The 27,607-nt window shown below is 35.0% G+C and overlaps 2 protein-coding genes across 8 annotated transcripts in view; one reads left to right on the top strand and one right to left on the bottom strand.

Moving 5' to 3' along the window:
• Positions 1–2,949, bottom strand: part of LOC118264130 (ubiquitin carboxyl-terminal hydrolase 31) — a 23,196-nt gene extending 20,247 nt beyond the window's left edge. Inside the window, exons 1-7 of one of the 7 annotated variants that reach the window (XM_035576529.1) lie at positions 2,501–2,949; positions 2,044–2,235; positions 1,782–1,916; positions 1,216–1,350; positions 1,023–1,126; positions 745–865; positions 205–352 (exon numbers count right to left, since the gene is read on the bottom strand). In XM_035576529.1, coding sequence (XP_035432422.1) covers positions 205–352; positions 745–865; positions 1,023–1,126; positions 1,216–1,350; positions 1,782–1,916; positions 2,044–2,235; positions 2,501–2,836 — 1,171 coding nt within the window. In that variant the 5' untranslated portion in view covers positions 2,837–2,949. The remainder of the gene's footprint in view (positions 1–204; positions 353–744; positions 866–1,022; positions 1,127–1,215; positions 1,351–1,781; positions 1,917–2,043; positions 2,236–2,500) is intronic. The other 6 variants (XM_050704970.1, XM_050704971.1, XM_050704972.1 and 3 more) reach the window with 6 other exon arrangements.
• The window catches only part of LOC118264111 (phospholipid-transporting ATPase ABCA1), a 37,999-nt gene extending 10,714 nt beyond the window's left edge, over positions 1–27,285 (top strand). Inside the window, 22 exon segments of the mRNA XM_035576510.2 lie at positions 10,670–10,802; positions 11,539–11,768; positions 12,109–12,274; positions 13,643–13,741; positions 13,744–13,875; positions 15,865–16,006; positions 16,178–16,281; positions 16,354–16,739; positions 16,819–17,028; positions 18,942–19,046; positions 19,845–20,016; positions 20,143–20,268; positions 20,458–20,581; positions 21,034–21,152; positions 21,960–22,084; positions 22,261–22,444; positions 22,789–22,950; positions 23,176–23,333; positions 23,625–23,721; positions 23,927–24,118; positions 24,273–24,375; positions 24,462–27,285. Coding sequence (XP_035432403.2) covers positions 10,670–10,802; positions 11,539–11,768; positions 12,109–12,274; positions 13,643–13,741; positions 13,744–13,875; positions 15,865–16,006; positions 16,178–16,281; positions 16,354–16,739; positions 16,819–17,028; positions 18,942–19,046; positions 19,845–20,016; positions 20,143–20,268; positions 20,458–20,581; positions 21,034–21,152; positions 21,960–22,084; positions 22,261–22,444; positions 22,789–22,950; positions 23,176–23,333; positions 23,625–23,721; positions 23,927–24,118; positions 24,273–24,375; positions 24,462–24,645 — 3,453 coding nt within the window. The 3' untranslated portion in view covers positions 24,646–27,285.
• The last annotated feature ends 322 nt before the right edge of the window (positions 27,286–27,607 follow it).

Below are 27,607 nucleotides of genomic sequence, written 5' to 3'. Positions count from 1 at the left end.
TCCTATTGATAGTAGCGTGATGTTTTTTAGCCTATAACCTTCCTCGATAAATGCGCTATCCAACACAAAAAGAATTATACTAATCGGACTAGTAGTTCCGGATATTAGCGCGTTCAAACAAACAAACAAACAATCAAACAAACAAACTCTTCAGCTTTATAATATTAGTATAGATTCAATGTTAAGGTCATACAATATATTTACCCATTTCATTAATTTCCGCCATGATGATATGGTCCCTGTCAATTCCCGTATCATTATGTAATGTTGTCCGCAAGTCATCCATAGTCATGTTTGGTGTAAGCTCTACACCAATACGCACTTGTCTTGGCTGCTGGTTCACATATACAACCTGAAATTTAAAATAAAGTTAATTTTAATTATATGTATGGTTATGTTTGTTTTTAACTGAAAAGATAGAAAGAATACTAATTGATGTCCCGACATTTTGCAGCATACACAACACAAACCCCAAAGTATCATCAGTAAACCACACTGCTGAAAAAATTATTGGTACATATTATGATTGATTATATCATTGAGACCACAATATGGTAAGTCACAATGTAAATAAGTAGTGTATAACATACTTGCAAACAAGCCTACAAAAACAGTATGCAAACTGACCCTAATTTGTCATAGTGACATACTTTGAACATGGCTGCAAGTCTGTAACTACTATTGCATACAGAATGTTAAACTATTCAATAAATAAATTATTAAAATATGCTACACAACACTTACATTGACAGGCAGCGGTGAGGGCTGGGTGGTGGCCAGTCGTGAAGGTAGCTGTACACTCACACAGTGGAACGGGTCAAATGTACATGATGTGCGCTCACATTTTGCACATGTCAGTGCTGACCTGTAGTGATGTTTCAATAATTAATGATGAAATTGAGCAATACAATACTTAAAAACAGTGAATATACCTAAGCAATAAAAACTGTGATAAAACAAAACTTGATTCAATCAAAACAACAGAAAGTTAACAACAAGAATAATTTACACAACTTCCATACCTGTACTGAGCTTGGAAAACGGCCTGTACAAATGAACTATTTCTCCTGGCATGATTGGCTAATGTTTCAGCTGCTACTACTTCATCAGGCTTGCCACATGTATTCTAAAATAAAAAATAAACACAAATTAAAAGCAACAGTGCAGACAACATTTTTTAAGCCACTTCAATAAACTGCAATTAGTACTGCTTACCTTAATAGTTTTATATTTCTTCTTTGTAGCTGTATTTAAATCTTCATGAACTTTATCCAATAGCCAAAATAAAAATTCTTGTGCATCATGTTGACTATTGCCCCTATATTGTGTACCATGTCTTTCAACTGCACCCTGAAATATATTAAACAAATGAAACCTTTATTCTACTAGAATAGTTATATGATTAAAATTATTATGTAACTTCAATACACTTTTCATCAATATTTATAATACAAAATGTATGTTTGTTGAAGAAAATAAAAATAGTCATTACTGTTACATATAGTTACACAATTTTTTTTAACAAAATATTAGTCATGTTTTATACAACCTTGAACATAATCATAATGAAACTATTTTCAATGCAAACCACCAAACCAAACAAGTATATTTTTATAATATTCTCAGCTACAAGTGAGGCATTATCAAGGATAGATAATTATATAGGTAGAGCGCAGACAAGGTCGAGATTGAAACAGATACTCTCTTTTTGGCGCTATTTATGAATATTACATTTTTAATTAATAATAAAAACTAATTATTTATTTGAGATAACATGATACCTTAAAAGCTGTGCTCATATCAGGGGTATAATGGCAAGCCCAGAGAGCTTTTAGAATTGCTGCCAGTTGCTCAGTCACTTCACCTCGGGTACCATATTTCTTTGAGTTAATTTTATTTCTTTTCTGTAGATCAACCTAGATAAAAAAATATAATAATAATATGACTTATTATGATTGTTATGAACAACATTTCTATAATATAATCTTCACAAAATGTGTATTACTTAAATTATTCATCAAGAATTTTCAACACAAAACTCACTTTGTAATGGTCTAAAACAAAATATTCAGCTATAACATCAGTATGTGAGAGACACTGCAAGACAGCATTCATGTAGCAAGTGTTGCCATGGTTTTTGATTCCTGTAGCAGCCGGGGTGGAGCCTGGTGGCCATGGAGGATCTCCACTGCAAGGAACACGCTCACCATTCACTAGAGCTGGTGCAGACTTCACCTGTAAATAGTGTGATTATGAATTTTCATTTAACCAGTAAGATTCCAATAAGACACATGTCCAATTGGAAATTAAAATAAAGAAAATGTGTATTACAGCTTGTTTTGATGTCAGTAGGTATTTCATTTGTTATTAATCACCAAACAATACACAGATAACGACTGATTCACCATTATACAATGACAATAAGAGTAAATAATAACTTAATTTCTATTCTCTCGACACTGGCAGTGTATCAATTATCCAGAAATTGAAATATACTTACACCTGATACATGAACAGTGCTCATATGTTGCGCTATCTTGTTTAAAAATCTTTTCCATGATGGCCTTCTAAACAACTTCCTTTCTATGCCATTTTCGTCTTTAGGAGCATCTACTATTGTGGAACTGGCACTTGTTGGCTTGTTTTCACTCTCATTGCTTTTATTCTTACTGGATCCAGGTTTTGTAGTCCCAAATGGATTGCGAGGCAGGGTAAATGTACGTTTTAATCGGGATCCTTCCACCTGCTTCTGTGTCATACTGTTGTCGGACACTTCATTAATCAGCTCACTCTCTGAACAAGATTTTAAAACCGAAGATAAATTATTGGTAGACATATTAAAGAAACAATCGTTGCAAAATTACATTTATAACATTTTTAAACAAAAAAATCCAATAGAAAACATTGATATGTCACTGACGTAAACGCCATTTTGATTATTTCATGATAAAAAATTGAAAAGTGTTCCAATGTATCTATGGTTTTTAGTGCTTTCGATGATTCACATGACTAAATGTATGACATTAAGAATACCATACAAGAGCTGACAAGAAAACACTTTAATATGCAAACCACACATCATGCAAGTAGAGAAGCTGCTACATTAAAAATATCTTTTGCAATTGCCGGTGGCTGGGTCTGGTTTTGGTTAACTATAAGTATGATATTTTTTTTTTACAGTACAAGATTTGTATATTTTAGTTCTTGCACGTTACTTTTTGTACACAAGAAATACCTACTTACCGATACCCTAGGTAAATACGTGATCATTTTACTATTGATGCAATATAATCCAAAGCACAGCACCAGCAATATAATCGAATAAAAAATTGTCGATGGAAGTCAATACATTTTTTTATGTTTTGTAACACTGCTAAACTAGTGTCAAAATGTGACATTAAATTTGACAATGTCAAATCGATTGTCAAATCTGCCAACTTTGTGCTTACTGTTGTCATCGGAACTCGTTTTCATTCATTGAATTGTCACAGTGGAAGGGAGGTTCGGCTCCTGTAGAATGGTCTGTTTCGCTTACGGTTTTATATTGACCTTCAAAAATAGTATCAATTAAATAAATCGTGTGTGAGTGTGCCATACCTTAACAGTGATCTGCGTATCTATGAAAATTCCGCAAAAATAGGATGTATGCGTAATATGCAGGTAAGATTTTTCACGCCGATTAATTACTGAGACGAAAATAAAAAAATGCCACTTAAAAATAGGACTAGGAAAGTAGTAACAGTCGATAGAAATAATTGTTTGTATTAATGTTTAACGAGATCTTTGAATTGATTGATATTATGTCTGTACGACGTTGTACGTACTGGAATACAAAGCTGAGAAGGGAAGCGAAATATGGGTACATAATATTTCAGCTTTGAAAAAATCAATAAATATCTATTAATAAAAATATCGCAAAGAATTTCTGTCAATTAATTTCTCATTTAGATATTATTGCATTCAACATGAAATAAACTTTCACACCTAGGTATTGTACACTATCTAACTGAAAGAATAATAATTAATTAGAAATTGTTAATACCTACTATAATTATTTTTCTGTCCAATCAGAAACTAATAAGACAGTATTTTTAAATGCACTTAACAAATGTTTTTGTTTATAATATTATTCTGATGCTGCTGATGACTATTTAAAGTGAATATTTAGTATCTAGATAAAGTTTTAATAAAAATCGTAAATTTCTGTATTAAAAGTGAAGTTAAAATTATCACTGAGGAAGAATCTTAATATGATGAATAGAATAAACACTAACCAGCATAGTTACTTAGAGTCATTTAATGATTACTTACCACAGTCCTTAGCAATTATTTTCAATACAAAATTGTTACTAAGGAATAGTTTAAGTTATCATTAAATGTCCCTGAGTGTGGCAGTTAATTGAATACCCTTGATGTTACTTATTAAATTTTTATTTTAGATGCCCTCCTGACACTATGGCTGCCTTTGACAAACTAAAGCTCCTCATTTGGAAAAACTTCCTTTTACAAAGGAGGCATAAATGGCAAACAGCTTTTGAAATAGCATCACCTGTGATATTTTCTTTATTTTTAATTCTAACAAGATGCCTAGTGGACCCAAAATCAAAACCAGATATAAGTTATCCCCCATTTCTCCCAACATATTTCAACATAACTGGCAGAAATTTGTAAGTACCTACATAAAAGTTTACTTGATAATAACTAGTTATTTACTTAACTATTTAAAAAAAAACCACCACTCATACTCACTATGTTTTTTATTCAGAGGCAATCTCACAACAACAAAATCAGGAACACTGGCATTCTCTCCAGAAAACCCTCTTACTAGAAAGGTAACTAAGGATGCCATTGCAATGGTAGCTGATGATAATTTTAGCATACTTTTTGCTCTTCTATTTGATTCAAATGTTTTACCTCAACCCAAAGGCTACAAAAATGCTAAAGAAATGGAATTAGCTCTTACCCAACCTAATGCTATGAACCAAATTCTTGTTGGAATCCAATTTGATGACAGTATGGCAAGTGAGTACCTAATATTATATTCACAAATCAGATTATGTGTACATGAATGTCTGAGAATTGATTTTCTGTACCTACATTAGTAGGTAGATGAATACCGCGAAAGTTCGCGGAAAATACAATTGATAAATATTTACAGATGCTACAGAATGGCCAGATGACATAACTCTAACCCTAAGATTCCCAGCTGTGATGAGGACTCCGATGGTGGAGCACCCACTTAGGGCCAGTTGGCGCACGAATTTATTGTATCCGTTGTTCCCGCGCCCTGGTCCCCGTGATCCCGACGACATGTACGGTGGAAAAACACCAGGTGCCATTCATATAAAACCATTTATTCACCTCTCATTATTCACCCCTACAGAACGTCGTAGGTACCTACTTACTTATTTATTCATTCTTGATTGCTACTTTCTTCATACCAACGCGAATGGCTACTGTGATTATAAAACTATGAAGTAAAAAATATCTGTCCTAAGCAGTTAAGCCTATAGTAAGTAGGTGCATACTGTTTGTAACATTAATCTCCATTGTTTACGTAATTTTTATTACGCAAGATACCTACCTATGTGTCGTGTGTAGATTACCACAACATTGCAAACTCACTGATTTAAAATTTCATTATAAATCCGTGAGTTTGTCATTAATTTATCAATTAATCAAAATTATATTATGTCCACGAATCTAATAAAATTGTGGACTATATGTATCTAAGTCCCTCTTCTTGCGACCTTTGACCGTTAAATCATTCGGATGATTCGCAAAAATAATACTTATATTTACGAATGATGCCAGTACAATTTCAAGGCTAAATAAACACATGTTTGTGATAAAAACAACTAACCTTATGAGCGACATTGAATTAGAAATGTGTTGTAAAAAGGCTAAAAATAGGGCCTATAAATTTACAAGCGACTGACGCAAAACCAGGAACTTACTAAGAATTCATAAACGAATCTAAAAATACACGTACTTAAAAGTAATTACATACATAGATGGTATCCACTGCGTAATGTTAACAGCGAACTGAACTAAGCTTGGTCTTTGCGTTTTAGGATATTCGCCAGAAATGTTCTTAGCGGTTCAGCATGCTATATCACAGGAAATAATAAAACAGAAAGCCGGGAAGCCGATCGGCACCAAAGTTTACCTACAACGTCTACCTCAACTTGCATACAGGGAAGATCAATTGTTAGTCGCACTCGAAAGATTCATATCAATGATCATCATGCTCTGCTTTGCGTATTCCTTCGTCAACACTGTCAGGGTCGTAACATTCGAGAAAGAGCTACAGTTAAAGGTAAATATGTCTCTTATAGAATTACAAAGCACTCAACTATTTAATTAAGCAAGTATTAAACGATTGTGATATTGTTTTAACAGGAAACAATGACAATAATGGGCCTTCCGTCGTGGTTACACTGGTTGGCATGGTTCATCAAACAATTTTCGTTCCTGCTCATATCTGTTGTCCTTATTGTGATCCTGTTCAAGGTAAGTTAGTTGATTCATGCTATATTGCTCCCGTTAGGGGGAATCAGCGGAATTAATATGTCCGGGATAACGATGATCCTTAATTTCGATACTGCAGCATTTCGATTTTAAATAAATCCGTCAGATTAGCTAACCACTCCAAACTGTATGATACATTTCATGCGTCCATTTATATTCCAAAAACATTTCCGCGGAAAAATAAATTCATTCGCTGAAATCGTTATTTATGCATGGAGAACCTATCTATGGACTTTAGATACGACTAAATTTTAGACTTGAAAGTAGTTTTGTACCGTTATCCTGAAGACAAACTGATAGAATATGTATTCAAGTATATGATTATAAATACATCAACAAGACAGTAATGAATTGTATGTTTTAGACACCTTTCAACCGCACGGAGGCCGGCGACGGTTACGCTGTACTTACATTCACACCATGGAGCGTCCTTTTTTTCTTTATGATCTTGTTCGTCATCGCCTCATTATCATTTTCTTTTATGGTCAGCGTCTTCTTTTCTCGAGGTAAGCCATCATTACATAAATTACGGTGAGTTTTATATACTTTCCGTCTGCCTAGTGGCTAATAAAATAAACAATAGCTATTCCGTATTCGATATTCCGTATGAATATACATTTTATCTGTAGTGCGGACGTTTGTTATCGTATAGTAATGCTATTGATGTTTCACAGCCAATACAGCTGCATCGTTTATGGGCCTGGCCTGGTTCGCCGCATACTCTGTGTACATGCTAACTCAAGTACTTTACGAAGACATAAGTCTGACAACGAAACTGCTATTAAGTCTGATATCAAACACTGCTATGGGATATGCGTTCCAAATTATCATCATGTGCGAAGGAACTTCCAAAGGTAAGTGTCGCGAACCAGTTTTGATATTTAATGCTCTACTCCTGAAAATTGGCAAGGATCTTTCTGTCCCATTCACTCCAACTTCAATACTTTAAATGTCAAAACAACTGAAATACTATTCACTTAGATATAACTTAAATCAAAGTCTCAGTACGAACAAAAAAATTGTATACCAAAAGTTACTCCCTATAGACTAGTAGATGTGTCCCATAGGCTTGTAATAGCTATTGGGTCATTTAATGACGCAAGTTGTTTGACAAAAGTGCTAAGTGTGAATTTTTCCTATAAACCTTAAAATACCCTGACTGTGAAAGAGGTTCATAATCCATATTAATTAGTGTAATCAACAGAAATCCAATAATTGCACGTCATGCATAAAAATTGTATACTAATCGTACTTAACTTGTAGTAGGGGTAATAATTCAAACGGCTTAAACAAAGAACTAAATTATTCATTTGAACTTTCGACCGGACGCCTACAGCAGTACAACTTAAAAGACACAATAGATGAGTAACATCATCCTAAGCAGTATAAAGTATAGTTATTTTTCTTTTCCTATGACACATACACTTATGTTTTATTTGCTATTATGCTTGGCAAACTGCGAATTGCCTATAAAGTTACATATCACCGTTTATTTGGCTCTAGACGGCTCTTTTTCCTGCAATATGATAGAAACGTAGGTACCTACTTGACGTGAATAGTATTGTACTTAGAACTTAGTATAAAACGGAATACGTAATGCTTAATTTCATAATATTTATTATTTACTAACACAAAACCTTGTGAACCTTGAAACCTTGTGTGTTTCATTTACCGGTCGGAAATAATGACCGATCTTAACCCCTGGATTGATTCAAGTGTTGACAGAAACTATAAACTAGAACTCATATATGTTATAGGTCTAACTAAATCCAAAGATTATCGATGGTGATCAGTTATTAAGTTCGGCCGTAAATGAGTAATTATACACCCAAATTTTACTATGTAAATATTTTTATTATTTAACTTGAATAACACTGAATCTTATTACAATATCAATTAGGTCTACAATGGGACGAGTTCTTCACTCCGATATCATACCAGGATCAACTACAGCCGGGCCATATAGTTCTAATGCTGATACTTGACTCGATACTCTACATGTTGATAGCGATGTATGTCGAGAAGATAAGGCCAGGGCTCTACGGAGTCCCGTTGCCTTGGTACTTCCCCCTGACGAAGAGCTTTTGGAAACCGAAAAAGCATAAAGTAGCAGGTTTGTAAAACAAATAATATTTTAGGTCATCATTATGATTAAATCACGGTTTTTATTTTTCGATGGAGTAGACAAAGATTCATTTTATGATTCCCTGCTCTTGTAATAAGTAGCGATCCTTATACAATACATTAGGCCCGATTCTAGACTCCGGGCTGACCGATTACTGAAAATTCCTTAAGCTAACAAACCCAATAACCTACATTTCGTCAAGCTCAAAAACCCCTTGATCGTCAGTCTCACTAAACTTATTATACCTTTCAATATTTATTACCCAGACATGATGTATTCTCTTCAATTTTAATAATATAGGTCTTGACGTCCTTCCGTCAGGCTTGGAATGAATGGATAGACATAACATAACATACATAACATGTGTTATGTAATCCGTCAATATAGCTCATGTAACGAATCAATAGCGATCATCACAAAAACCGTGCAATCAAGGTCATTGTCATTGCGTCTGTACAAGGAACATCTCGAATGGAACCGGTTTATCGATATTTAAATTATCTGCCATTATTAGTTGCATTAGAATTTTAATAGCTCTTAAATGATTTATTATTTACCTACTAAAACTGCATAATGCGAATCGTTATACAAGATGCCTATTGTACGATGCTACGTTATGATGAATCAAATAGTGAACTTCGAACCTCGTACCTACGTCGATGTTTTACTGACTAAGCTGGTTGTTACTCCGTTATCTATTGCATATTGCTATGAATTATACCTACGCACATTGCTATTATATTTTGTATTCCTGAATAGAACCTTTGCACATGTTACTATGTAACTGTCACATTTCACCAGTTATGAGTTCCCATGGAATAAATGGTGAGCCTGAAGCTGAAGAGAGTGAGAGAGTATCGTCCGATTACCTAAGAATTATCTACCTGAGAATTTTCTTTATTTGATCTTTCCCAAGAGTAATAGAATTATGTTTTACAGAGATGACGGGTAAAGATTCAAATAATCCAGAGTACAATGATGCTTTGTTGAAAGTCGTTCATGACCACGACGAGGAACCGAAGGGCGTGCCAGTGGGCGTCAACATACAGGTAAGTCACGCACGACACGTTACCAAATGTTTTACGTAAACAAGCTACTGCTGAAAATTACGAATACCTACACAGTTTGACCTTAGTTAAACTCACTTTTTGTTACGGCGCGTCCGTAATCTGTGAACGTATTGGTAAAACAAGGTCTTAGTTGACCGAACTAAATGAAGTCTTCCATGCTTATGTATAATAAGTTAACATTTATTCTTTCATCGGATCATCGGGTCACCTAGTTTAACAAGGTGAAATATTATTGTCTTTGAACTAATGATCTAGTCGAGTAATAAAATTGTCAGCTGTCTATTAATTTACTAAAAAAAATTCAAATAAATATAAAATAGCTAGTACCTAGATACAATTGTGTGAATGACTAAGTTAATATTTGCTTGCACCTGATCACATGTGCTGCGTCACTAAGCTGTGAAGTTATCGCTTTTCTAGTAGATGAAACATTCATGGGGCATGCCTTAATGTTGTTCCTGGCTCCAAGCAATGCAATTTAAACTGATCAGACGGATCTGTCCTCCACTGTACATAACAACATAGCTTATATTTTGCTCGCACTACTCGGGTACGTCTGATCTCTTTCAAGTAACACAACATAATATCCTTCCTTATTGACCAATTTAATAACGATAAGGGGTAGTAAACATCACTGTATTGCGCTAAATAAACGAAGGAGACGACATCATCAATATACTTATGTACAACTCCGTACTTAGCTATAAGTTTGCTATAGGTATCTTAAAGAAACTCACCGGCCCTGACTTCTAGCCTGACCGTATTATAAAATTCTTCAGATATTTAGGTTTATACTACTGAGCTGTGAGAATAGGTACCAGAGGACTTATGCAGTAAACATCAAAAACGTAAAAGTAAATAAAATTTATTAACGCGCTATTTTATTACTGGTATAGTTTATGGACTTGGGAGTAAAAATATTTTACGCGAACTTTTGTTTCAGAATTTAACGAAAATATACAAGGGTCGTAAAAAAGTCGTAGACAATTTGAACCTGAGAATGTATGAGAACGAGATCACCGTGTTATTGGGTCACAATGGCGCCGGGAAAACAACCACTATATCCATGCTTACAGGTACTTTCTTACCTTGACATTTGTCACTAGATGTTAGATACCTACCATACCTACAGTCATCCATCAAATATGAATGATTAACACAATTCACTAGAAAGCCCACTCCACTCCCATCTAGGATAGTCATGTTATACTAACCTACATTCGACATAACTTAAAATATGTATAAATGTTTCTTTATAAAATATTCATATTCATATTCCACAACACCGTAGTCTTCGTTCTGTAGGCACTCAACCGAAGTAAAAAGGATTTTCCTTAGTCGTTAACTATTACGAAACGAACAAACCTCATCATTTTAAGTAAATACTATCTTGCTCCGCGTTCTCATTCAATACACAGACAATTTGTAAAGGCTTATAAAAAGAATGTCATGATAACAAGCACTCGGAAGTCTCGGAACTCTCCACTATAATTTTCTACAATTCGGGTCACAGTCGTATGAATACTTACATAATCAGGCAAAGATCCGAGAACCAATGGGAAAACCGCGGATACCCGGCGTTAATGACGTTTTTCGGTTCATCTAAACGTATCTAAGTAGCACTTGCGTGCTAAACAACTGCCCAATTACGTCCACTTAACTGTAATTTAGCTCTTCCTATTAACCACATCAATCATGGAATGTATCTTCGTGTTTGCTCTAACAAACTAATAATACGTTGATAGATGCTGTAAATATTACATTGATTTCTACATTTGTCATGATACTTTATAGTTGTTTTATTCTATCCAGGCATGGTTCCGCCTACATCTGGGAAAGCGTACATCAACGGTTACAATATAGTGACGGAAACTGGTCAAGCACGCAAGTCACTCGGCATCTGTCCACAACACAACGTACTTTTCCCAGACCTCACGGTCGCGGAACACATCATATTTTATTCAAGACTAAAAGGTGTTCCTAAAAATAAAATAAAGGACGAAGTGGATCATTTCGTCAAACTCCTTGAATTAGAAGAAAAGGTTAGTAAGAAATTGTCATATCGTATTAGTGATTGATTAATATCTTAAGAAATATAGAAGTGACGTTGGTGTATAGTTTTGTCCACCTAGCTAACCTCCGCGCCTATATAAACACAACAATGACTTGGCGGAAAAATGTATGAGATAAATATTTTATGAGGCTGAAGTAGATATTTATCTAGTTTGACGTTGTTTCAGTGAAGTTGTTATTAGATATCGAAAAGGTTTATGTGTCGTAAGGCCCACCATGGACACATATCGAAGAGCGACGGTTCAATATATTGAAGCATTTATTTTTCGCACTGTCCTGAAACATTGTTAATGTAAATGTTGTTTGTAGCGAGACGTGACATCTGACAAGTTGTCGGGTGGTCAGAAGCGGCGGTTGTCTGTAGGGGCTGCGATGTGCGGGAACTCGCGCGTGGTACTGCTGGACGAGCCCACGTCCGGCCTTGACCCGGCCGCGCGCCGCGCATTGTGGGACCTACTGCAGAAAGAAAAGAAAGGTTTGTCCTTCAAAATATGTATACACAACAGAGTAATTAAAGTTTTGGAACACGGAACGTAAGTTCAAAAGGATTGGGTCAAGGTTCCCAAACGATTACTTACTTACATAATAAATGATTGGTAGTAACCTCGGCAATGAACGGCTGTATACTTGGAGTTCAGACTGCGGCCTGCCGTCTGTATTGTTATAAGCTGTTTGAACTAGAATTGTTTTGCTATGGATGGCTTGATTACAAAACATGTTGAAATGTCTAGCAAGCAACATAGTTTTGTGTACTTGGACACAACCTTTTGCCCTAAACAATCATATATCTTATATGTCAATTATAATAACTATATTGGTTTTGTTTGGACATCACTGCTGAGTCATAGAATTATATTTGCCGTATAGGTAAGAAATGACGTGGCTTTGAAATTGGCTATCCATATTAAATCATCCGCTTTACGGTGACTCGTATTATTGTGTGACACAAGTGGATTTTATGAGGAAAACACCAATCTCTACCTTAGATTCTCCGAAGTTATACCATATAAATATGTATACTGTGTAGTTCCATGAATATAACAACCATACAACCATTATATATGAAGTGGGGCGATTTCATTGTAAAAAAACATAGGCCAAAAGTCTATTACATATTCACTCAGTAATAATTTAGTAGTAATCAGTAATAATAAATAAGTAACAAATCTACTACTTAGTAGCTACATGACGCAAGAAAACTAAATTAACTAAACAAAAAAGAACTATTAAAACTATTAGAGTTTTTGATAGTCAGAACATCTGTAATTTGTCAAATTAAACGCATACTTACTTGGCAAGTCTAGACGACAAGTAATTGCTTTGCAAATTAAATTAAACTTCATAATTTAATTATATTCATCGTTCTTTACGTACTTAAAAACAATTAACTCTATCATTAAATTTGGAATAAAAGAACATTTAAGTAATTCTAAGTAAAATGAATAATGTTAATGAACGCAATTTCAATCGGTATTTGCTCCTTCTGCATTATTTATGATCAAAGTTTTATATTTTTTTGTCATTCATCTGTGGATGAATACATATTCAAACTTTATTCTTGTTTTCTATTTTAGATAAATCCTATAAATATATTTACAATTCTAAATATAAATACGAGATAAAGAATCAATTAAAACTATAAAAATATATTTTCACATTATTAGAACTTGAGACGGGATATTTAACATGTTTATTTATGTCGATGATTATGTCGATGAGTTTCCGATATTTCGACACTGTTGCAAGCGCCATGATCACGGATGAACATGGTAAATATCGCGTCTCAAGTTCTAATAATAGTGTTAGTGGCCATGTCAGTTTAAAAACTTATATATTTCCACAGGTCGCACAATGATACTGACGACGCATTTCATGGACGAGGCCGATGTACTCGGTGATAGAATAGCAATCATGTCGGGGGGCCAACTACAATGTATAGGGACCCCTACTTCCTCAAAAAACATTACGGTATCGGCTACAAAATAACTATAGTCAAGGGAGAAAACTGCATAACTGATGACGTCACTAAGTTCTTCAAAACTTACGTGCCTGATATTAAGGAGAATACTAATATAGGTAAGCAATGTCTTTTATATTAATACAGGGTGTCCCTGAAGTCGACCTCCAACAGGCACCAGATGACCGGCAAGGTTCCAAATGTACAGTTTTTAAATTACAGTGACTTATGTGTTATCCACGAAAAAGTACACCCTGTGCCAGTCTTTTGACTCTTGTTGCTACAAATCTTTATTTTTTCGTCTGCAGTCTTCCTTACATTATCCTGAATAGTGCTCCAGTAATATGGAATCATAAATTCTTAGCCAACTGCTTTAGATTGGAAAACATTGTTAGTTTTAGAGGAACCAAATACTCTGAATAAAATTTTCACCTTACTTTAAGTGACTGTACTGAATAAATTATGTATGGCGCTAGTAGTGGCAAATTTCACCAAAGTTGGCGCATTTAATAAGGATTATAAAATGGTATAGCACTTTGCAAATTATTTCTTAAATTCGACACAAAAAAAGATTTTTCAACGAAACTCCGTTTCGATGAATTTATTTGAACTTACTAAAAATGCTTCTAATGTACTCAAATCATACGTTATAACCTCGTATGCACTAGACAGCACTTTGCACGCTATTTGTTATCATCATGTTGAAAATCAGCAAGGATCTCTTGTCAAACAATATTGTCTGTTTACCCGTGATTTCGCTTGCAGCATTCGTCGGCAATATTATCGCTAGACGAACTGGTGTTGTGCATCTCGAGCCATCGTACACGGGCTTCGGCATTTTAGCTGAGCACTGGCTTTTTTGCGCCGTGTTGATTATTTATTTTTTACATTATTTTTTGCTTTACCTGCAATTCCTTGTAACGGTGCAAATAACTCTTTCTCGACAAACTAAAGAATATTTGATGCTTCATCCCGCATTTGATCACAAGACATGAACACGTAAGTTAATCGAAGGATTCACCCATTTCTTTTTTTGATGAGGTTATGACGAGTAATTGTGCGTAAGGGCTCATGTACACCACACCACTACCGCGTCGATATGCTGTATACATGACGCTGCCGCGTCCGTTCCTTTTGATTTTACTACACATTTGATAATGTGTTTGATGCACTATGAACATCATATTGCAATCATTCAATATTATTTAGTGAAACATGATACACAACATCAGTTCCTCTGGTAAGTCTAGTAATATTGCCGACGAAAGCTGCAAGTGAAATCATGAGTAGACAGACAATGTTGTTTGACAAGAGATCCTCGCTGATTTTCAACATGATGATAACAAATCGCGTGCAAAGTGTTGTCTAGTGCATACGAGGTTGTAACGTATGATTTGAGTACACTAGAAGAATTTTTAGTAAGTTCAAATAAATTCATCGAAACGGAGTTTCGTTGAAAAATCTTTTTTTGTGTCGAATTTAAGAAATAATTTGCAAAGTGCTATACCATTTTATAATCCTTATTAAATGCGCCAACTTTGGTGAAATTTGCCACTACTAGCGCCATACATAATTTATTCAGTACAGTCACTTAAAGTAAGGTGAAAATTTTATTCAGAGTATTTGGTTCCTCTAAAACTAACAATGTTTTCCAATCTAAAGCAGTTGGCTAAGAATTTATGATTCCATATTACTGGAGCACTATTCAGGATAATGTAAGGAAGACTGCAGACGAAAAAATAAAGATTTGTAGCAACAAGAGTCAAAAGACTGGCACAGGGTGTACTTTTTCGTGGATAACACATAAGTCACTGTAATTTAAAAACTGTAGGACTTAGAATTTTTTTTATATTTTTCTGATAACATTTGGAACCTTGCCGGTCATCTGGTGCCTGTTGGACGTCGACTTCAGGGACACCCTGTATATTTGATTAATTTTTCCTAAAAATATCTAAAATTAATTATAATTCGAGCATCGAACAAGATTCAATCCGTCATTAAAACGTCTATAGTTTCAACAATAAAAGATCAATGACCGTGTTATGTCTATCTGCTTTTCAAGGTTAAATAAAGGTTTTGCTCTATAACTAATTGCTATTTACTTGCAGGTTCGGAACTAACATATATCTTGCCTAGCGACAACGTTAGTAAATTTCCGGAGATGCTTAAAGAATTTGAAGAGAAAAAGGAGTCTTTATGCGTTTCTAGTTATGGACTCTCTGTCACCAGCTTAGAGGAGGTCTTTATGAAGTAAGTTTTATTGGATTTTAAGCGGGTGTTCTTTGTGCAGTGGCATTATATGCCATAATGTGCACCTCTGCCTACCCCTTCGGAGATAAAAGGCGTGGCGATACAAAAACAAGAATTTCAAGTTATTTGCTTACTTGTGTTGATTTTTATTATAAACTATTACAATTATAGGGCAGGCGCAGAAGATCTAGAAAGTTCGTCAGCGAAAAATAAAAACCATAACAGTTCTGGACCATACAACGAATGCGCAATCGCACCGCTAGCCAACAACATACGTTAGTATAACAATCTCGAAGTTTTTCAACCATAAACTTGCCAAAATATTAATTCACCTTTTTTATTTACAGCGGATAATGAACCTATACAAAAAGTGCGCGGATTCAAACTTTTGCGGAATCACATAAAGGCAATGTTTTTGAAATTGGCTTATAATACGATGAGAAACAAACTGACTGCTTTGATACAATTCGTGACGCCTATAATTAATATCACAATATCAGTAATTATAGCTAGGTCTTGGAAATTTTTATCTCAATTACCGCCATTAACCTTAAGTCTTGAGAGTGGGTTTGCGCAGACAGAAACTTTGATGTCCCAAGCGAACGTAACAGATGGTAGTATCGAAGCTAAAGCTATGATGGCGTATAAGGATTACTTTAAAACTTCAACGTACCCAGGCATGTCGCTTACCGACTTGGGTACAAGTAATTTAGGGAAATTCTATTTGAAACTGGTAAGTCTAACAATTAAATACTTCAATTTCTTACTAAGGTTATTATGTTGCTTATTTCACATAAAAATCCCTGTTTTAGAGCGAAACTGATCTTGCAAGGGTAAGAAATGAAATTCCAATCGGTGCTACATTTGGTGCGCACAATATCACAGCTTGGTTCAGTAACTATGGGTACCATGACTCGGCAATATCTTTGGCGCATGTCAACAATGCAATCATGAAAGCTATGTCGCCTGGAAGCAACTTGAAAGTGATCAACTACCCACTGCCGTATTCTATTGAAAATTTGGTAAGTGTATTTCGAAATTAGACTTAGTGACATTGGGCATACGGTCGATTTTTGTAAAATATTGACTTTTAATTGAATATGGTTAAGACTTAAGACGGACAGTATTCTTTGTAGTTCCGAAAAGATGAGTATAAGACTAATAAAATTGTACATTTGATATTCAAAATTCGACTCTATTACTACGGAATAAAGACTTGGCAATCTCAGATTTGAGTAATAATAATTACTGAAGCATCTATAGCCGTAAGAATCAAGTCGCTGTTACTCGCAGACAGTTTAAATTGTCCATATAAATACAACGAACCATTCAATTGAATGGAATTAGGACAAACTTTAACAAGACGGTCGACATCTATTGTGTCTAATAACACTTTGTGTAATTATATATGTATTGATTGATTATTCATCGTCCTTTTCCATTTGCTTCTACTCAATTAATTTTGATTGAAATCAGGCCATTTGAAATTAAAATTTCTGTTAATTCTCTACTATATATTATTCTTATTACTATATACTATTATTATTCCCTAGAGAGGTAGCCAAAATGCACGTACAAATAACTGTAGTTTTCTCGCAATGGATTACAAGTCAAATATGGTTTCTATATTACTCTCACATCCTCAGGGGTCATTGGATGAGTATCCCCCCACAAAAAAGTCTTTAATTGTATCTGGCGTATACCAAATGATAAGTGCATTTGCGCGCCTCTTGAAATTTGGAATTACATCCTAATTATAAAATATAGTAAATAAGCATTCTTACGACATGACTGTTGTGTGAGAGTAATCCAAATACAATTAAAGACCTTTTTTGTGGGGGGATAATTATCCTATGACTTCGCTCGCCTTAAGCGAGACGAGAGGGAGTGTCACTCTTTCTGTCTAAAAATCACCCCGTTCCTACTGCTGCTTTTCAAGTCGGAGCCCCGGTAAACCCGCTAGGTAGTTCGCAGCTCCGGAAGATACAATTAAAGGCTTAGATTGCATTGTTACAAAAACGGGATAATATTTTAAAACTTATGTAGAAATCAAATTAAAACTCTCTAAAGGCAATCGTATTTGAAAACACTTTATCAATGATACAGTCAAGGATTTTTAGTACCCATATCCATCTCTGCCATATTACTGGTTCTACTGATAGGCCTGATGTTTTATAGCCCATTGTTTTGCGAAATACTTATGTGTCATGTTTTAGCTCGCGTTCTTTCCGGTCTTTTATGTATAGAGTACAGCATAGTGTTAGATAATATAATGTATAGATATCTACAAAACAGTCGTAATTAACATATTTCTCGTCCAAATAAAATGGCATTCTATTTATTTATTGGGATAGGTCGGCAAACGAGCAGTCTCTTCGCTTACTTGTAAGCAATTGGTGCCGCCCACGGGCATGTGTCACACCAAAGTAGTTATAATTTCGTTGTCTGTGTTTTAGAAGTTAGGGACTCACCTCTAACTTCCAAAACTCTTCTCCTCAGAGAAGTAGACCTCCGCTATCCCAATCCACGTGGTGAAACATATCGCGGCTTTCTATGAGACCCTGGTATCATATTTGCCAATGTATTACTAATCAAAATTGTACATACATACATACATATCGTCACGCCTTTAATCTCCGAAGAGGTAGGCAGAGGTGCACATTATGGCACGTAAGTAATGCCACTGTGTACACCCACTTTTCACCATTTATCTTATAAGTCCCATGTAATAGGTGGTGAGCCTATTGCCATATACCGGGCACATTTCCAGACTCCGTGCTACTACTGAGAAATTTTCGAAAAACCGAAAACACCCCAGTAATATTTTGCCCGACCCGGAAATCGAACCCGAGACCCTTTGTTCGGCAGTCGCACTTGCGACCACTCGACCAACGAGGCAGTCTAAATTGTATAAGACTTAAATAATTGATTTCAGGTGAAGGTCATGGCTTCCGGCAGCAGTATGGGATTCCAATTCGCATTCAACATCGGCTTTTGTATGGCTTTCGTCACTGCTTTCCTAGTACTCTTCGTTATTAAGGTAATATTAAATATTGATTTATTTAACTACCTAACATTACTTTATTTAATTAAGTCTAACTGGACTCCGTAAAGGTCAGAGTTTCGATCCAATGACGTCTTAAGTTATTAGGTCTACATATAACTACATACATACATATTATGTATATTATATATCCAATTAAAAAATGAGTTTTCGTTTTCTTGCAACACATACATACTTAATTGTATCTACATGAAAGTTGACACAATATCGATCGAATTGGATACCATAATATATCGATGAATTGAATTCGCTAAATTTGCTATACTGTTCCAAATTTTCACTATCTCCATATTTTTGCTGTCTTAAAATGGAACATCCATTTTGTATCAGTTTATGATTCCTATGTAACCCTGTAATAAAGTTCCTTAAATTATTATTGCGTACTCAAACGCAACGCAACTTAAACGTTCAATCATGACTTGATTGAACGTGTAACATATTTCGTCTTTGTTCGTTTTGAGATCGCGTGCGTCGGCGGTTATTTTTACAACAAAACGATGTTCCGCCTGGTTTATTTCTGAATGAGAGAACAATTTAAACGGATTTTAATTTGAATTAATTAATTTACTTCTCTCTTTGAAATGAATGAATTTGACTTTCCGCAGATCATAATAAAATATTTTGCCTATGCAAATTTTTGCTATTCAAAGATTGTTTACGGAAAGCAAGTGAAGCGTGGGGATTTTATGGACTACAATACTTGAAATTGTACAAAATAAGTTCCTTGTCCATGGGCGGCACTCACTTACCAAGTTATTATAACTTTATTACCAGGAGCGTATAAGCGGAGCGAAGCTTCTCCAACGCGTGTCAGGCGTGCGGCCCGCAGTCATGTGGACGACTGCGCTCATCTGGGACTGGTTCTGGCTGTTCCTTGTCTACCTCTGTATTATACTCACCCTCGCGTGCTTTCAAGAAAGCACTTTATCTTCACCTGCCGAACTAGGTAACTCTAATTAAATAAAATACATTTTTGTGCCTCAATGAATGTACTCATGTAATTGTTTAACGCTTACATTTTATGCAAATAAAAATTCTATTCAATTCTTAAAATTCGTATCATGTATTCCAGGCAGGGTACTTCTAGTCTTAATGGTGTTCTCAATAGCCACAATACCACTACACTACCTCGCATCATTCTATTTCGAAGCAGCTGCTACTGGCTTCTCGAAAATGTGCTTCATGAATATATTTACGGGTAAGTGTTTCAGCTACTAAGACAAAGTATTTATTTATTTATGAATACATAAATAGCTTATTTAAATTGAGTTTACACAGTAACATCATGATTCCGATTTGATATCATTCTTGTATTGCGGGAATGGCAGAATATCACATGCTGTTAATATTAGATCGAATAATAAACCCATTGTTTTTGTTTCATCAGGTTGCATGCCATTTTTAATCATCGAATTATTGAGATTACCCGAAGTAGGCAGTCCGTTTTACGCTCATCTGTTCGACTGGATTTTTGCTCCGTTGCCTATTTACTGCATCAGTAGAAGTTTCAGGTAAATACTCATACTTATTGGATTTTATGCCGATATCAATACTAAAGACACGCTTTTCACGCTGTAGTCAGAGTAATATGGAATATTTTAGTTGCTCCAAGTTAAACAGTGACAAACATTATTACGCACAATTGTATCGCCTGAATGGTATCGCTTGACCTTCACAATTCAATCTAATAATTTACCTAGATTCAGGAACGATTATATCGAGGCCGAGGAATAATAGAATGATAATTATAATTCGTCCCTTTTTATTAGATTTTAATCCCTACCCGTACATTCTAGGTCTATTAAATCAGGGTAATAATCTTCTGGCAGTTTTATTAATATATTACGCGCAGCCTACTAAGATTTGCCGCGTCATGTGTTACGCAAAGCTGCTCATAACTATGTATGAGCTCCTGGCCGGGCTCGGGACTGGTCTGGTGACATGAGGAATTTTCTTTTTATAGGGACATGAGTGTATCATCGTTCTCAATGTTGGCGTGCGATGGTCTCTGCGACCAGTTGAAGATCGAGAATTGCACGCGGCATACAATCTGCCACCAGCTGAAACTCTCCGTGTGTTGTAGTAAGTGAGTCTTGTGGTGCGTGTTTGTACTGTACTTCTGTATGCTTACTGTGCTTCTATACTCCTGTAGTAGCGTTAATGTTTGCTTCAATTGTCATATTAAAAACATTATACAACGTCTTTTTTTATTTCCCATAATTCTAAGGTATGTTTGAGACCATATCAAAGAATCGACTGACATGTGAATTATGTTTCAGTCATCCTTTTTTTTTAATTTTTCATACAAAATAATTCGGCAAAATCACGATTATTAATGTAAACGTAAGGGTGTTACGTGAAATATGACAACGTCACATTTTCTACTCGTATTTATCAATGAAACTTAGATACTTAAACTTATAGAGAGTCTATTTTGTACGGTTAGAAAAACAAAACTAGGTAGGTTAATAATTTAGTTATGATTGATGATATCTCCGAAACTATGCATTTTTGGACCACCTTTTCTGCGAGCTTTAGTATTATTTTTACCTACAGAATATAACCCTAAAGTTACGGGAAATAAAAAAAGACACGTTGTATAAGCGAACTTCACTAAATTGACTGCTGAAATATAGATATCTGCTTGATGTTTCTACTAGGCAAAAAATCTTAACTAAATTATTTAGAACATGATTGATTATTATTATTATACAAAAGCTCGATTGAGTATACTTACTATTAGTCAGAGTGCCTGCAATGAATTATTACATTGTTGTATAATAATAATAAATTAAAACAAATATCGATTTCTTATTATACTTGATTGATATTGTTGTTTATTGTAAAGAGTAATTATTGTATTAAAAATTAACTTTTCCCATTTTCCAGTCGAAGATGACCCGTACATGAAATGGGAAGAACCGGGCATCGGGAGATATTTGTTCATGATGAGCATGGTCGGAATCATATCGTTCACTATATTGCTGATCAAGGAATACGAGCTTTTGAACAAGGTACCTACTTTCTTTACAGTCCTAGTACTTAAGAACTGGTAGTTGTGACCGGTTCGTTTCCCGCACATAATACTGTGACAACAGCGTCCTATCTCTGTGATCAATAGAATTTGTGTTTATATGAACCACACTTGCGAAAGGCAATAAGGAAATAATAATTGTATTTCTATCACAAGGTGTTCTACTCTTCAAGTAAGCAACCAGCACCAGCTGCTGTAGGCAAAATGGATGATGATGTAGAAACAGAACGCCAGAGAGTCCAAGAGTTTACAAGAGCCCAAGTAGCTCAGCACAGTCTGGTGTGTAAAGACCTTACTAAGTTCTACAAACATTTCCTTGCTGTTAACAGACTGACGTTTGGTAAGTAAATAAGTTTTAATTAATTTATTACACCATTTCCCTCACGGACGAATTCTGTGTGATCCATAAATTGTTGTATTAGGTCTGATGTCATGTGTATGTGTGAACTTGTATGTTTGTAAGCGTACCCACGGCCCAGGAGAAAATCCTAGAGTGGGGCAACGTTTTTCTTAAAAAAAATTTGCCTTGCAGTTGCGCTTTGTAACACTAACTTGCGCAAGCGTTTGCGCAACGATGATGTTTGTTGCCCAAACTACTTTTTTATTTATTTTAAATTGATATATTTAAGACTAAAAGTCAAAGCGAAATTATCATCTTACCATACCTTTGTTTTGTTTCTCTAGCCGTGAACAAGGGAGAGTGCTTTGGACTGCTAGGTATAAACGGTGCAGGCAAGACCACAACGTTCCGTATGTTGACTGGCGACGCTCACATCTCTGCCGGTGACGCATACGTACACGGAATGTCTATCAAGACGCACCTGCAAGATGTCTATAGACATATTGGTAAGTAACTAATATTAATTTAATTGATTGCCTTTTACGTGTTCAATTATAACTAAACTCGTTAGAAATGAAAACGGAATATTTACCATGTTTATTAGTTTTTGTAAGTTTCCTATATTTCGACACTGTTGCATGCGCCATGATCACCGATGAACTGAATATCCCGTTTTAATTTCTTATATAATTAAACATTATGTTTTAAAACATCTTTGTATATTGTTCCAGGTTACTGCCCGCAGTTTGATGCATTGTTTGAAAATCTGACGGGTCGCGAGACGTTGCGGATATTCTGTCTACTGCGCGGCATACCATCTGCTGTCGGTAACGCTCGAGCTCTACACCTCGCCACCTCACTCGGGTTCTTGAGACACTATGATAAAAAGGTATATAGTCGTACTACAAGATATAAATAATAATTACACGGCATACCGTGTTACTTAAAGACTAACTGCCGCACTCGGAGTCATTTAATGATTACTTAAACTATTCCTTAGTAACGATATTGTATCGTAAACGATGGCTAAGGACTGGGTTAAGTAACCATTAAATGACTCTGAATACGGCGGTAAGTACTATACACCTTATTAATTATTTGTCATAAGATAGACAGATAGTGATTTTACCAGAGACTAATTTCTGTAATTTTGAATATAATATAGTGACTCGTTTTTCAGGTATTTGCGTGTAGCGGAGGTACCAAAAGGAAAATTAGCACAGCTGTTGCATTGCTGGGTGATGCGCCATTAGTGTTCCTAGATGAGCCGACTACAGGTAATATATCATATCTTTTGTCAATATGATTCAATATTTAGTCCACAATTACAAAGATAAACATGACGGCTTCTTTTTACTAAAAGTATAAGGCACTTGTATCTCTTTTAATATTGCAAGTGTCCATATGTAGCGCTGAGCACTTAGTTTCAAGTGATCTGTCCACTCGTTTACCTCCTAATCCATAATACTTATTGTATATCAGGTATGGACCCGGCATCAAAGCGGCTGGTATGGACGTGTATAAGCGAGGCAGTGATAGCGGGGCGCAGTATAGTGCTGACGTCACACAGCATGGAGGAGTGTGAAGCTCTGTGCTCGCGCCTCACTGTCATGGTCAACGGACAGTTCTACTGCCTCGGGCCGCTGCAGCATTTGAAGAATAAGTTCTCACAAGGTAACATTCTTCTTATTATACAAATCTCGTACAAATTTTCATAGGAAATGATCGATTTACTATTTTGAAGAAACATAGATTTTGATTTGGTTTGTCATTCGAATTCCCTACATTTGGACTATTATACTTATAAACTATTGTACTTTAATTTCAGGATACACATTAATAGTGAAATGTAAATCTGGCGTAGACAGGGATAATGACGTGATCAAGATCAAAAATTATATTACCGATAACTTCAATGATTCGAGACTTATGTGAGTATCCTAAACTTAATTAACAAAAAAGTAGAATCGTTTTATTCTCAGACAACAAGATATTTACGTTATTATTATTTTTCTAGCGAATCATATTTGGGTATTAGCACATTCTATATCAATGACGTCGGATTACCGTGGTGGAAAATATTCGATATTATGGAAGAGGCTCGGAAACAGTTCCCTATAGAAGATTACTCTGTAGCACAGACTACACTAGAACAGGTATTCCTACAATTCACAAGAATGCAGGGCAACACAGAGGCTTAAACCATCGATGGAATATTAATTTAAGCGTTAGGTTCAGGGTAAACTACAAGACAAGAGATCTGAATCGAATTACTGCGCGCCTAATCGACAATAGATTTGTTAAGTTTTTGATGGGCAAACTCAATAATAACGTCTCGATTTTTATACAAATCAAGACTAGTAATGTTTGTAACTGATAACTTTTGACTTTTTCATATACTCAATATGAACTTTGTAATATTTTCTTCAATTGTCGACAAAATATTTTGTAAGACCGTAAGGTAAATACGGACGTTGAGACTCATTAGTACTTAACAATGAATACAAATATGTCTTAAGACTCCTTTTGAATGTTCAATATTTTATATGAAAAAAAATATTTAAGATAATTATAGTTACAATCGTACCGTTAAATGTTGTTGTTGATGTGTTTGAATGTGTATTTAATGCATTAAATATAGTCCACGCGACGTACGTAAGTACTTGGAATATATGAGCTCTCATAGTTTGCCGCAAAACGTTGCAAAATTCACACGCCTCGCATGAAGCAGTTTGGTTAGAACGTAACGGCAAACATTGTACTTAAAATGTTCTTCTCTTTTGGAAGAAGATAATACTTTCACTAAAGCATCGTGCTATTCTAGTAAACTCATAATCATGCCTCATATGTTCGTAGAATTTTCATCAAGTAAATGTAAGTTGATGGCCACACCATTCCAGTTTTCGTACAATAGAAACGTTAGAAATAAACGTATTACCTCCAAATACTCCCAACCTCTATAATGATCTGTTTATTTAAGTAAAAAGTACCGAATATATGATTTATGTACAACAGTACCCTTAGTACAAGTTTGCTTTACGTTGAACGAAAACGCAACGAGATCACGTCCGGCGCTGTGAATGGCAGGCACGAATGAACCAACCAATCAGAGAACCGAACACGCTCGTGTATCGTTTTTGTTCAACGTAAGGCAAACTCGTACTAAGGATACTGAATTTTACTTAGAGCTAGCGTCTTAAATGAAAGCACCATCAATTGTCGAATTTACTTCGTATTACACCTATATATTTCGCCGTAGATATTTTCAGTGGTGATATGTGATTTTATTTGTTACTATCTTGTCACAGCTAAAAATGGTTCCTTGTTGTAATTTGGAACCCAACAATGCAGTATTTCATTATATGTAAGGTGCCTATTAAGTACTTATTTTAGTGAGATATAATTAATGTTATGGTGCTTGTCCTATTAGGAAAGTAAGGTCGTATGATCGCCTTTTTGGCAGCCGCAAAAATGAACTGTGTCTAATATAACAATACTTTAGACGACCTTTTCCTATGTTTTATAATTTCTGTATTCTAGATAACATTTTAATACCAAAGGAAGTCTCAATGAACTTGAAAGATCTACATTTTGTAACTAGTATTTATTATCTCACAATTTGCCACTATGATAATATAATTTAACTTCTAAGGAAATATATGTATATTTATTTAAATTCTTATCACAATCTCATTGTTAGTTTATTAGGTAGCTGACAGTATCAATATTAAGATTGTGTACCGTATTGACTTTAATTAATCCACCAATATGATGGCCTAATGATATCAACTGACAAAATCATATTGACTAATTTGCACCAAATTATGTTCTATTTTCTAACATATAATCTTTTCTTAAGATCTGAAAATGTCCGTAGAATTAAAAGTAAATATACAAAATAATACAAGTACAAATGGAAATCACAATTTTCTGGCAATTGTGTAAATAATTACAAAGTATGTGTTAATTTTGGTGCGGCGCCTTGACAGATGTAAACGCACCATAATGGTAAGCGTCCACAGGTCCGCATCGTACGTACCGTATTACTTCCGTATCGTATCACTTGAATTTTTGGCATCGGCATTCCTTATGACGTCATCGGTACGCATCGCATGTAGGCATTGCCGATGAGCGGTCCGTACGATGCGGATCAGTAGACGCAGTTGTATGAGTTTCTATACAAGACAAATTAAAATCCGTTGCGTGCGATGCGTACGATGCGGACCTGTGGACGCTTACCTTTAGTATTCAGTCTTGAACACTATTGATTGATATTGTATTAAAAGATTTGATGTTCACTTTACGACTATGCATGTGATACATTTAGTATGTGTGCTCTCTTATTTGCGGAGTATAGATAAAAATAACTTCTTTATTGTATTAAGTAATGCAGATCTGCATTATTGATGTCAGCTCAGAGCTGAACGATATATTTAAGAAGTTGTATAAATGTGAATTCGTGTGATATGATTTGTGATCTATTGTAATTTGTTTATTGCCATTAGCAAAATGTATATTATTATTTAAGGATACGCCCTGTGCTACTGATACATCTGATGCCATTTACAATCAGGGCTTAGTTTAATTTGATTAGTACAAGTTCCTTTGAACATCAAGTATTATTAAAACGAATATTTTTATAAAAATAGACTGTAGAACTCATGTGCAGCTTGAAATGCTACTTAATTATTACGCTTGAACAGTATACATAACTTAATTTATGCAACATTCTGGCTTTAAATTATATTGCTATTCCTCTCAATGTATATTGTATATCATAAGGCGGTGTTTGTATTGTGTAGTGTTTATAGACAATTTTTAATAAAACTAAGGATATTTTATCACAATTTGTTTTAATATAACCATCTACCTTTTTTATGGAAAAGGGCCCCTTATTCCATAATATACGAGCAGACGGGTCACCTAATGATAAGCGATCAGCGCAGCCTATGCCCCAACTTGCCCTTACTTCAACGAATGGTTGATGAAAAGATTAATTCTTACATTAATATTTTTGTAGATCAGAAAGGAAAATCTATTGCGTCGTTTACTCGTTTCCACGGTCGGTATGAAGTAACCGTTAAAACTTATTTATGTCCATCTTCGTCAAATGTAAAAGCGAAACTGAAACGGAGACGCCGAACCGGCGTTGACGTCTACCAA

Source organism: Spodoptera frugiperda, chromosome 26, assembly GCF_023101765.2.
Source record: "Spodoptera frugiperda isolate SF20-4 chromosome 26, AGI-APGP_CSIRO_Sfru_2.0, whole genome shotgun sequence".
NCBI lineage: Eukaryota > Metazoa > Arthropoda > Insecta > Lepidoptera > Noctuidae > Spodoptera > Spodoptera frugiperda.
Note: the sequence above shows the minus strand (reverse complement) of the source record. Positions and strands in the feature narration are given on the sequence as shown.